The 13,410-nt window shown below is 39.8% G+C and overlaps 1 protein-coding gene across 1 annotated transcript in view; it reads right to left on the reverse strand.

The window, feature by feature from the left end:
• Window positions 1–2,315: 2,315 nt before the first annotated feature.
• LOC119422360 (voltage-dependent T-type calcium channel subunit alpha-1H) overlaps window positions 2,316–13,410 on the reverse strand; it is a 98,703-nt gene continuing 87,608 nt past the window's right edge. The window contains exons 34-35 of the mRNA XM_037689716.1: window positions 8,974–9,533; window positions 2,316–3,029 (exon numbers count right to left, since the gene is read on the reverse strand). Of these exons, the coding sequence (XP_037545644.1) occupies window positions 2,340–3,029; window positions 8,974–9,533 (1,250 nt within the window). The 3' untranslated portion in view covers window positions 2,316–2,339. The remainder of the gene's footprint in view (window positions 3,030–8,973; window positions 9,534–13,410) is intronic.

Genomic DNA, 13,410 nt, shown 5'->3' on the forward strand with positions numbered 1-13,410 from the left:
CACGCTGGAGAGACTATATCTCACTTGGCCTGGGAACCCATTGGAATCCTCCAAGAAAAGCTGGAAGAGGTGGCTATGGAAGGAGAAGTCTGGGCCTCCCTGCTCAAGCTGCTGCCCCCGCAACCCGACTTCGGAACAAGCGGAAGACGATGCTCCTACATAATGTACTTTTCCATTTTGAAAATTTTCACTTTCTAAACCCAGATTTTCAGTTTTCTTTCTCCTGTACATTTTTGAGTCTCATCTGATGATAAATAAATGTATTGTAATTTGTTGTGTTTCTATATTGATGCAGTTTTAAGAAAAAGGTTTGTAAGCTCATTCATCCAGGTAGATAACAAAAAAAAAAGCTTAAATCAGTTTATTTAAGTGAGAAACGTTTCGTCTGCCATCCAGAGGACTTCGCCAGTCTGCGGCCTGCCAACCAGATTAGTCCCATAGATAGTCTTCAACTTGAGGCTTGATGATTGAGCTTACAACCCTTTTTCTGAACTTTGGGCCTTGGTGTTCCTCAGGCTGTTTCTGTGAGTAGCAAGTTGGCCACCTGGCCTAAAACATTTCATTGTTGCATGATGATTGATTGTTTTGGATGGGTGTGTTTTGCATGTGTTAAAAGCCTACTTTTGAGATTCCAACAGGAGGTTGGCTTGAAACACAGCAGTGAAGGTTACTTATGGGACAGATCTGGTTGGCAGGCTGCAGACTGATGAAGTCCTCTGGATGGGGGATGAAACATTTCTCCCTTAAAGCAACTGGTCCAGATGACACAATTTAACCTTTTTTGACACAGTTCTAAGATTTACATGTTTATGTAAGATTATTGAGTTTGGAAAATAGGGCTTTACTCCCCTTGAAAGAAAATTATTTTAATGTCTTCAGTGGCTTTTCATTATATCTGAGATGAATAAGGAACTACTGAAAGATATTTATATTTTTTCTCTACAGTACTGTTGTTTTATTTCCACTTTTGAGGAAAAAATGTGTATACATATCAGGTTTTTGCCTAGGGAAACCACAAATGTCAATCTGACTTTCTTTTCTTTAAATTGTGTCTATAAATTTCACACCCTGTCTGCTAAAAGGTTAAAGTCATGATATTTTTGTTGATAACATAACAAAAAGTATGCTATAGAACAAATATGCGTTTCTAATTTTAGTTATCAAAGGCATTCCCAGCAGTAGATGAAGCAAAGGTGGTTCATCTTTTTAAATGTACAGTCAATGTGCAAAATACCTCGCTAATTTCAATGAGTTTCATTATTGTTATTTTATTGAAAATTCAGAAAGACAATAGTTTAGAAACGCTAACATTTTTTTTCATACTTTTTCTTTCTTCCAACACTTTCTAGTCCTGAAAAATACTGAAATCAGATACTTTTCAACGCTGTGAAGGAGCGCTGTGCAAAGAGCTGCAATAAATCACAAAAAGAAATTGCATGCAAAATGTATTTGGCAATCAGATGAACTCCCACTGCCCTAAATGCCCACAGCTGATTTTGATGATAGTAGCTAAAGCTCTTGGAGTGTTGTGAGCATTTGATGAAAGCAAAAAAAAAAAAAAAAAAAAGAGAGAGGAGTAAGGAAAACGTGGATTTAGCTCAAATGTTATCTCTATTTCAATATTCAGCAAAAATATCACAACGTTTTCCCCGATATCGTGCAGCCCTAATAATATTAACCAACTGATCAATTCCCAATTACAGTCATTTTTTTGATTTGTTCAAGCTTCTTAAACGTGAACTTTTGATGCATTTGTTGGTTTAACTTCACCCAAAAAGTTAAATACCTGTCACTTGGACTTTATGCAATAAAAATAACTACTTGTTTTAGCCTCTTGCTTCCTAAACCAAAAACGGTTGACATAAAGATGATAAGCAGAATAATTACAAATTAAATTTTTAAATGTATAACAAGTTGTTTAGTCTTTCTCAACATGTGTACATGATATTAACCACTAAACAAATCTACTCCTGCAGACGTGTCTTGTATTCTGACCTAGGCTTGAGATGAGGAATGAGTGAGGGAAGAAAGTGGAGAGCAAGCAAAAGGAAGGTTAACGTTTGAGTAAATAGAGCTGGGAGGAGGCTACATTGTCTGAACTAAAGCTAGGTCTATGATAGAAGAAAAGGAAACTTATTTTTCTTGTGTGCACAAAGGAGTCAGTCTTTAAAAGGTTTGCCCACTCTTACAAAAACCACAAGTTATCATCACTCCCCTGCTGATAATCTTGTGAGTGAACAGGACGATGGACAGGACAGGAAACCTTTATCCTTCCTGTTCTGAATTGGGCTCCTGTCCCTCCGGTGCTGGTGCCAGCAGTATATTTGTATCACTTTTTGTTAGTCGTCCACAGATCCTCCCTCCTGCTGATAAGGAGAAAGACTTGTGGCATCAAACGACAGAGTCCGCCTCCTCAGCTCAACACTGCTGTCTATAAGTTGGGTTGCCACTGTAACTGGCTCATCCCCCGGAGGTGGGCTCATTCGCTGCTTCCTGTTTTTGCCAGAAACTGGGGATGCTGAGTGGCTGAGACGGCTTCTCTGCTCCGTAGGACTCAAGGATAGGTGTCCGCTTTTGTGTAAGGAGCTGGGAGCTGGCTGTGTTTGTAAGCGAACCGAACTGTTTATACGATTAACTTCCTCATCAGCATCGTCTAACTGCAGGGCGGGGTCTGATCCAGCGCCAGCGCCAGGGCAGGCCACTCTGGAGTCAGGCGGCGGAGCTAAAAGTGTGTGTTCGTTGCTGGTGACCTTCAGACTGGACAGTCCCTGTGGGCTGACAGGCCTTTTTTCTGTATCATTTTCTGGCTGAGAGCCGCAGATGGTCTTCTCAGGTACATGTTCATGTTCTTTGGCTTCACTGTGGCTCCGGCTGTGGCTCCTGCATGAGATTACCCTCTGGGGATGTACGTATTTCAGTGTGTGCACGCTGGAAGATCTCTGACGTGCTGGAGTGGGCACAGTGAGGCAGGGCTCTGCCAGGTCATCAGCTGAACCGCTCTGATCCAGAGAGTCACTACGCACAGCCTCCTGAAAGCACAAAACATGCCCGACACACATTATGCAGTGGTACAGAAAAATAAATTTAAAAAATGCATATGGCTGTTGTTTCCACTGTGCAAGCCTTGAGTTATTTCTCATTTCTTTACATTTTGCTTTTCAGGAGTCAGAGTTTTCTGAAATATTTTAAACTGGTCTTGATCAAAAGCTGTCTGAGCTTTCTGAAGGTCTTAAAAGTTTTTCTTTGGTCTTGGGCTGCTTTTTCACTCATCCTCGCCATGACATCATATTGTGTAGTGTGCGCTTAAATAATAAGAAAAATCGACAATTGGAGGACACAAAAGAGGAAGTGTCGGGCTTGAAAAAATGTTTACAGCACATGAACAGTATCTGAAAATCAGGACTATAAGAAAATACAAACATTTCTAGAACAATAGCCCATTAAAGATAAAATAAAATTAATAAAATGCACTATACATCTTGACCACAAATACCTTTAACTCAGTTATTAAAGACCAATGTGTGGTTTAAGCAGTGTTGTTTAACCAAACATGAGTATTGTTGTAATACTAATGAACCTATAGTACTTTTACTGTTATGCTCTACTGAACCCCTAATACTCTTCCACTTCATTTGGATTCAGTTTTCCAACATTTTATCTTTCTCCAAAACCCAAATTACAAATATGAATTGGCACTTTGCTTCCTTACCCAACAGACAATTGTACTATAATTCTACCGTAATTGTCTCCGATGGCTCCTCTTCTTTATGATGCACTTGTTAACTTTCAACGATCACTGAAATATCTGACACTAAATTTAAATCACTCATTTGCCAGCGCGATCCTTTCACTACTCATATAGTTTATTCCCATTTGCCTTCTTTATCTCTCTTCATAACTAAAATCATCTATGCTTTGTCAGCATCTGCTCAAGTTTTATTTTCTTTCCAATCCAGTTGTAACGCCTGTTCTTAGGAAACCCGTTGCAAATGTCAATGACCTCAATAACTGCAGACCAATATCTAATCTGCAATTTATTTCTAATATAGTAGAAAATATAGTAGCTTTACAGATGCTTTTGACACCATCTCTCATAACATCCTTCTCACTCAACTAGTTTCGAATGGTATCACCATTAACAATTCACTCACTTTGTCACATTTAGCTTGTCTGTAATAAAATTATACAATTTCAACCTGCCTGTTACCTGAGGTGTTCACCATAACAAAATCTTGGGACCACTTTCTTTTATAATCTATTTTAACAAAGCAAAAAAAAAAAAAAACGTAAGAAAAATATGTGTTTTGTTGATTTATTCTTTCTTGTAACAATGTTTATTGGCAATAAATCCTACAAGATTGCAAAGCCTGTTTATGTCCTCTTAAAGGATGACACATTTGTAAGAAAAATGCATTTTTGGGTTTAGCAGCAGAGTTGAGTATGTATATTGTGCCCACGAACAACTTGCCAATTTTTTCTGCCAATGCCAAAGAGCTTATTTTGCTATTCAGTCTTGTTTTGAGCTTCTAGTACCCTTGTATGGGAGGCGGAACACTAAAGAGCGCAAGAAGGCCCTGTATCAATTGGCGAGACAGCTAGGGATCAGGCTGGAAAAGATGTGCAGCAGGTTAGACAAGTTAAAGATAGGAATGGTAATGCTAAAACAACAACAACTAAGGAGAGTGTTATGGGAAGGTGGAAGGAGTAATTTGAGGAGCTAATAAATGAAGAGAATGAAAGCGAAAGAAGAGTAGAGGTCATAGAAACTGTTAACCAAATAGTCAGAAAGACTAGTGAGCATAAGGTTCAAAAAGATTTTGGCAGTTGGACCTGATGACATACCAGTGGAGGTATAGAAATGTCTATGAGAAATGGCAATGAGGTTTTTGACTCAATTATTTAATGGCATTTTTGAGAGTGAGAAAATCCCTTCAGAACACAGGAGAAGTGTGCTGGTGCCCTTTTTAAAGAACAAGGGTAATGTATGGATTTGTAGCAACTACAGGGGAATTAAGTTGATGAGGCATACAATTGTGAGCAGCAGTATGGTTTCATGCCAAGAAAGAGCACCACAGACACCACCTTTCCTTGGAGGATGCTGATGAATTCCAGAGAAGGTCAGAAAGAACTTCATTGTGTCTTTGTGAATTTAGAAAAAGCATATGACAGGGTGCCACGGGATGAACTGTGGTATTGCATGAGGAAATCTGGAGTGGCAGAGAAGTATGTTAGACTGGTACAAGACATGTATGAGAACAACAGGACAGTGGTGAGATGTAGTGTAGGAGTGACAGATAGCTTCAAGGTGGAGGTGGAACTGCATCAAGGATCGGCTCTGAGCCCCTTCTTGTTTGCTCTGGTGATGGACCGACTAACAGATGAGGTCAAGCAGGAATCCCCGTGGACTACAATGTTTGCAGATGACATTGTGGCCTATGGTGAGAACAGGGAACAGGGGGAAGAGAACTTAAGAGAGGTGGAGGTATGCACTTGAAAGAAGAGGGATGAAAGTCACCCATAACAAGACAGAGAGGGAGGCCGGTCAAACAGTGAAGCTACAAGAAGCAGAGATCACAAAGGTGCAGGACTTCAAGTACTTGGGGTCAACTGTCCAGGAAAATGGGAATGTGGTAAAGAGATTTTACCACATTCTGTTTGTGGTAAAGACCAGCAATGTTATATGTTTTGGAGACAGTGGCATAGGCAAAAAAAAAAAAAAAAAAACAGGAGACAGAACTGGCAGTGACAGAGCTGAAGATGTGGAGGTTCTCCTTGGGAGTGACAAGGATGGATAGGATTAGGAATGAGATCATCAGAGGTACAGCACAGATTGAACAACTGGGAGACAATGTTAGAGTGGCCAGTCTGATTTGGACGTGTCCAGAGTAGGGATAGTGGGTATATTGGTAGAAGGATAAAATAAAGGCTAAATGAACAAATGAAAAAAATTGGTAGAAGGATGATAGAAATGAGGCTACCAGGAAAAAGACAAAGAGGAGATATATGGATACAGTTAGAGAGGACATGGCGATAGATGCCATCCCACAGCAGGGTGTACCCAAGCCAGTGAACAGCTTGAGGAGGTGGTTCCAGGCTGTTATACTGTTCTTCCACTTGCTAAAGTCCATTTGATGAATAAATTAATAAGTTGTTGACCTGTAGCAACCCCCTGAATTGTTAGACTTCAGTCATTCAACTGACACCAGACAAGAGTCAGTACCAGAATAAGGTATTTAATGTTGGTAAAAAAATTGGCAAGTTTTTCCATGGGCACAACCCACATGCTCAACTCTGCTGTTTAGCCACAACTGCATTTTCCTAACAAATGGGACACTATTTAAGGATAAATAAACTGGCATTTCAACTATCTAAGATTTAATGCCAAGAAGTATTGTTTCTACAAATAATCAACCAAATACAAATTTCTTTACTTTTGGTACTAAATTTACTTCTCCCAGGCTCTATTTTCAGGATACACAATGTGATTCCCCATTATGATGGTACCCAGCAGTACCTCTCTGCTAAACCCACTCTTGTACGTTCTCTGTTTAAAACATTTTGGGAATTAAAAATAACTGGCTTACTAAAGATATTTGGTCTAACTCAGCAGTAAGTCATTTTGTGTCTGTCTGTATTGCTTTCCTGTCCCCTTTTCCCCCAGCTAGCCAAAGTAGATGGCTGCCAATCCTGAGCCTAGTTTTGCTGGGAGTATTTTTCTTTCTGCTGTCGCCTGTGTGCTTGTTCGGGATGAGTAGTTGCTATGAAAAGGTAATTCAACACAATCAGATTTTATTTAGATAAATAATTTTCAATATTTAGCATTTTCTAATGTATGTGAATATTTTTACAGTGCCCTGAGACAACATTTGTTGTGAATTGGAGCTATAAAAAACTGGACTGAACCGAGGAAAAAAATGTAATTCAAGTCCACCCACTCGAAATACCCACATTTGTCAACCAACTTTGACATTTCCACAGTCCATCCTTCTCCTTGTATTAAGGGCCTTGGTGTCAATTTTGAGAGCATACTTTTTTTTAAACATAGTACTGTTGCTCATTCATCTTACTTTTAACAGTGCTCTACCAACTGTCTTTTTAAGTTGCTTACAGCCAAGAGCACTGCTACTCTTATTTATGTCCTTGTTACTGCTTGTATTGATTACTGTAGTTCTCTTCTCTCTGGTCTACCACACAAATCCATAAACTTCAGACAGTCCAGAACTCTCCTGCTTGCATTGTCACCAGAACACCATCTGCTGAACTCACCATTCTCATCCTCAAACAACACCTTTGCTTTTAGTTTGCATACAATTTAAAATTTCCCTCCTGACTTTCACAGTTCTCCATAATCTTGCTCGTCCATTCTTTTGAAATGCTCCATCTTGTACTATAGCACAAATTTTCTTAACTCCTTCTGCTTGTGTTGGATTTAAGAAACAAATTTAGTCTTCTTTATTATAGTTTTGCTGTTCAGTTATGTTTAATTAAATGATCAAGTTCAGGTTGCCCATATGGAAAGTAAATAAGTAAACAAGAGCATTATCACACAACTGACACATTTTGATGAGAGGGAAAATGATACTCTGAACATAAACATAAATGTAACACTTTAGCTTTTGCTCCCATTTTTCATGAGCTGAACTCAAAGATCTAAGACTTTTTCGATGTATGTATGGTGGTGGTGGTGGTGGTGTCAGTGACTGCCATTTGCCTCACACAGTGAAACACATCTCCTTTACATAGAGTTGCTCAGGTTGTTGATTGTGGCCTGTGGAATGTTGATCCACTCCTCGTCAATGGCTGTGTGGAGTTGCTGGATATTGTCAGGAACTGAAACATGCTGTTGTATACACAGATTCAGAGCATCCCAAACATGCTCAACGGGTGACATGTCTGTAGAGTATACTGGCCATGCAAGAACTAGGATGTTTTCAGCTTCCAAGAATTGTGTACAGACCCTTGAATCATGGGGCCGTGAATTATCATGCTGCAACATGAGGTGATGGTCAAAGATGAATAGCACAACAATGGGTCTCTGGATCTTATAGTATCTGTGTATTCAAAATGCCATCAATAAAATCAACCGGTGTTCATTGTCCATAACATACACCTGCACATACCATAACCCCACCACCACCATGGGCCACTCATTCCAAAACATTGATGTCAGCAAACCACGCTCACCCACACGATGCCATAAACAAAATCTGCCATCTGCCCTGTACAGTGAAAACCAGGATTCATCTGTGAAGAGAACACCTCTCCAACATTCCATATGGCATTGAATGTGAACATTTGCCCACTGAAGTCAGTTACAACGATAAACTGCAGTCAGGTGGAGACCCCAGTGAGGACAACAAGCATGCTTGTGAGCTTCACTGTGACAGTTTCTGATAGTTTGTGCAGAAATTCTTTAGTTATGCAATCCGATTGTTGCAGCAGCTGTCCAGGTGGCTGGTCTCAGACGATCTTGGAGGTGAAGATGCTGGATGTGGAGGTCCTAAACTGGTGTGGTACGTGGTCTGCAGTTATGAGGCCGTTTGGATGTATTGCCAAATTCTCTGAAACGCCTTTGGAGACGGCTTATGGCAGAGAAATTAACATTCAATTCATGGGCAACAACTCTGGTGGGCATTCCTGCAGTTAGCATGCCAATTGTATGTTATGTCCCTTAAAACTTGCAACATCTGTGGCATTGTGCTGTGTGATAAAACTGCACATTTTCCAGTAGCCCTTTATTGTGGCCAGTCTAAGGCACACCTGTGCAATAATCATGCTGTCTAAACAGCATCTTGATATGCCACACCTGTGAGGTGGCTGGATTATTTTGGTAAGAGAAGTGCTCACAAACACAGATTTACATAAATTTGAGAGAAAAAAGCTTAAATCTTTGAGTTCACCTCATGAAAAATGGGAGCAAAATCAAAAGTGTTGCTTGTATATTTTTGTTCAGTATAAAAGAAAATAACACACCTGTCTCCGTAACTGTCTGCTTGCAGTGCGGAAGGAGGCGGGTCTCTTTAGGACTGAACTCTCAGGAACGTAGGAAGGACTGAGTTTGTTTCGGTCCAAACTGTCTTCAGGATTGAGCCATGAAGATGACCGTCTGCTGCTACTGTGCTTCGGACTCAGTCTGTCTGACGGACATCTGTCTATGCTGTGGCTGGACAGCAGCTTCGGCCTGTCTGTGCTCGGATCTGGATTCAGTCTGTATCCATCCATACTGTGAGCAGAGCTGAGTCTGTATCTGTTTATTCGACGAGCTGGGCTGAATTTGTACCCGTCTATACTGTGAGCCGAGTTCAGTCTGTGTCTGTTTGCTCTGTGAGATGGGCTGAATCGGCATCCCTCCACGCTGTCAGCTTGACTCAGTTTGTATGTCGAGTGTCTATCGAAGCTCTGAGAGGCGCTGAGGCGGATCATTGGCCTGAAGCTGCGTCCAGACCCCAATGAAGCGTGGCTGATGGCAGGCAGAGCTCCTGGAACCTGCAGCAGAGAGCTTCCTCCGCTGGAGCCCAGAGATGACATGGAGCCTGTAGGAAATAATACAGATTATGAAAGACAAACATAAAATAGAGTAGCATAAAATATTTTATACAAAGGGAAACATAAAAAAACAACAAAAATAAATCTCAGGCTAAAGAGCAAATAGACGTTGAGATCAGTGGGCCAGCTTTGGTAAGCCAGGGTCAGAGCGCCAAGGCTCCCACCTTTGGCTACAACCCACGGCTAGGCCTGTCACAATATCAAATTTTGCTGGGCAATTAATTGTCTCAGAATTTATTGAGATAAACGATAATATTGTTTGAAATTTGACAATAATTAGTAATAATTGTCAAATTTACGAAGAAATGTTTGCTAATTTTGTTTTGAGTGTAGTACCTTTTTTGACCACCAAATGGCAGTATAAGACTGTTTGAACTGAAGGATGGATAGTGAGGGAGCGAGCAGAGTCTCTTTAAGAAAAATAGGAGGGAGGCCCCTTGATATGACATGGGCTGTTTCTCCTTCCTTTTTTTCCGGTTCTCAAAATGGCGAACGCTCGGTGTTGTTTGAGCTCTTTCACATAGCATTTTTCACACAAAGCTTTAATAAGAAATCAGTAAACAAGTTCTGAGCTTCTTTTTGCGGAGAAAAACAACTTTTTACACAAATGTACAAGTTTCAACTGTGAGTTTTGGAGCTTCGACTAGACGGAGGTTTTTTCCCTGAGGTTGGCCTGTTAGCTTAGCTCATAGCTTAGCTTCTCAGCTTAGCTGCTTTTAACCATCCAAAAATGTGATTTTGGACGGTTAAAACATATTTTAAAGAGAAAAGAAAAAAGAGGGGTTAGTGAAGAGCACCGGAGTTGAGCCTTTTGTCATCCAGTGTCTTCAGTAGAAAGAGAGAGACACGAAGAAGCAATAAAGCCAATAAATGAAAATGAGGTTGATAATTTTCATTTATCATGCGATTATTTGATATATTGTTTATCACGCCGGGCCTACCCATGGCACTTTGCACCTGACTCTTATCCCAAGACTCAATGGGATTAACCTGTATAAATAAAGGTTGAATGAATGAATTATGGCCCCTCCAGCAGGTAGTGGGCTCACAAGAAGGCAAACCCCTGTTGCTCATTCGGGCTGAGCCCGATCGGACCACATGAGTCACAAGGTCATCAGGCAGTCGCCGACAAGACCCTCCCCCAGGCCTGGCTCCTGGGTGGGGCACCGGTAACCCATGTCCGGGTAAGGGACATTAAAATCCTTGTTGTTTTCTGTTGATACAAGTCTTTTGAATCACTCGTTGTCTGGCTTAAGGAGAACTCTACCTTAGGAGACCCCTACCAGAGGCAATTGCCCCCGACAGCATAGCTCCTAGGATCATTCAGGAGCTCAATCTCCTCCACCACGATAAGGTGGCAATTCAAGGAATTGAGCTGTAAGACAAAGATCTCTGGTTACCATTCGGTCTATGGTCCTACTCTCACCTATGGCCAAGAACCCTGGGTAGTGACTGAAAAAAAGAGATTGTGGATGCAGGCGGTCAAAATGAGTTTTCTCCACAGGGTAGCTGGACCATTAGAGATAGTGTGAGATGTTCAATTATACAGGAGAGACTCTGAGTAGAGCCGCTGCTTCTCCACATCGAGAGGAGCCCGTTGAGGTGGTTTGGGCATCTGGTAAGGATGCCCCCTAGGTGCCTCCTTAGGGAGGTGCTCCGGGCATGTCCAACAGGGAAGAGGTCCCAGGAAAGACACAGGATATACATCATATGTGAACTATTGGGGGGAAAAAAGTATGTTGTTGTAACAGATATGCATAAATCTAAAAACAAAAAAACACCCAATGTCAATCAATGAAAATAAGCTCCTATTAGAATTAAAAACAACAACTTTCTTTAAAAACAACACTTACAAATGCTACTTGGAAACATACCTTATTGATTAGCGCACATAACCTTCTGAGCCCCAGAACCAACTTATCATATTTAGAAACATCTCAGAGTAAAGTGGGTGTTCTGCCCCTGAAATACTCAAGGTCGAATGTCCTCAGCACTCGTACGTTACAGCTGCGAGCTTAGTTTGATATTTTACATTAACACATACAACCATTTATCACAGTGTCCTTGGGGCTGTTTGCTGGCAGCACAAAGTCTGTAGATTTCTTGTCTTTACAGTTAAGACATTCAGTACAAGTCTTTAAAAAAAAACGCTAAATCAACATTTTACTATAAATACGTTTTCCCAACCAGTGTAAACTGACTTTACACAGATATATAAATAAGTATACTTTAATTAATTATATATATTTTAACATTTTCAATTACTTATTGCGAAAAGCATGGTCACTACTCAGCTTGTCCTCTATTAAATGTACGTATTTTTAAAAATATTATGCATGTAACATCTTAAGACCCTGTAAAATGTTCAGGACTTTAATTTTAGACCAGTTGTCCTTAGAGGGACTATATTTTAAGTTTTATTTTTATATAAAATGCATATTTGTATTATTAACTTCTAATAGCTGAAAAATGTTGTTTTTGTTTTTTGTTTTGGTGGGGGGGCTCAATAAGATAGACTGGCCAAGGGGGGGCCAGTGGGAGACCAACAATTTTTTCATGGTGGCTATTCACCAAAGATCTTGCACAATGAAAAACACTTGGAGTGTGTGTTGTGAATGACTCTCAGCTACTACCACAACAAATCTTATTACAAGATTTGTACAACAGACAAACAATATCTATTTTGGTGTTTTTTAAGGTCAATTAGCTGCTGCAGCCATTTCAAGCTTGACTGGCTACAAAGGTTAGCCAGTTGTAGAGGTACGTACAATGGTTATTTCCTGAGCATTTATTTAAAAGCCATTCAGTAGTTCAATAGATATTTTGCTAATAGTCAAGAGTTGTTTTCAGTGGTTCAAAGATTTAAACCCAGATCTTGCTCAATGAGTTAGTGTTCGATAAGTCTCATACTAAACCAAATTTTAGCTCAATGTGTAATAGACAGTTTTAGCCATTTTTGTGTTTTCTTATGTTGATTAGTTGAGGTGGCCATCTTTAATCCTGTTGATTCCAAACTCTGCAAGTCAAGTCTGTTTTCTAATGTTGACATTTTTATTAGTGACCACTAGGCAAGGTAAAAATACAGAATAAAAAACATTTCAACCTGTTTAAAATGTACGACGGAGCTTTAGGGCCATGCTAAGAAAAAAAAAATTAAAAGCCATAAAATTACGAGAATAAAGTCGTATGAGACTTTTTTTACAGCTCTCATTAATTTTTTTCAACGAGTCGGATCCACGATGCAACATGTCAATCAATCCAGTAGGCGTGTCAGCAAATGACCAAGCTGAAGCTAAATGCTCCTTACCTGCAGAGCTGCGCTGCAGCCCATCACAGCGTACCACCTTACTGTAGGTTCAAAGTCCTGATACTGATAATAATCTGATGCTGATGTGCTCACAGATTAAGTATCTCCTTGTTTGTAAAACCAATACCAAAGTATAACTTAACAAGATGCTCAACATTCTTCATTTTACCACAGTTAAAATGCGGTAAACCCTGCTGACACGCCTACCGGACTGATTGACAGGTCGTATCGTAGATCCGACTCGTGAAAAACAACAACAACAAAAAAACCACGAGAACTGCAAAAAGACATGTACAAGTACGACTTTATTCTCATAATTTTATGGCTTTTAATTCTTTTTTTTTTTTTTTTTGCGTGGCAATGTAAAAAAAAATTCTTAGCGTGGCCCTAAAGCTCAGTCGTAACAATGTAATTTTGCTCACTCATATATTTTTTTATTTTAAATTTTCTATGTAACTGTTGTTTTAAATGTTTTATACTATTCAATTTCTCCTTTTTTGTATTATTATTATTATTATTATTATTATTATTATTATTATTATTATTATTATTATTAT

Source organism: Nematolebias whitei, chromosome 16 (assembly GCF_014905685.2).
Source record: "Nematolebias whitei isolate Nwh7 chromosome 16, NemWhi1, whole genome shotgun sequence".
Lineage (NCBI taxonomy): Eukaryota > Metazoa > Chordata > Actinopteri > Cyprinodontiformes > Rivulidae > Nematolebias > Nematolebias whitei.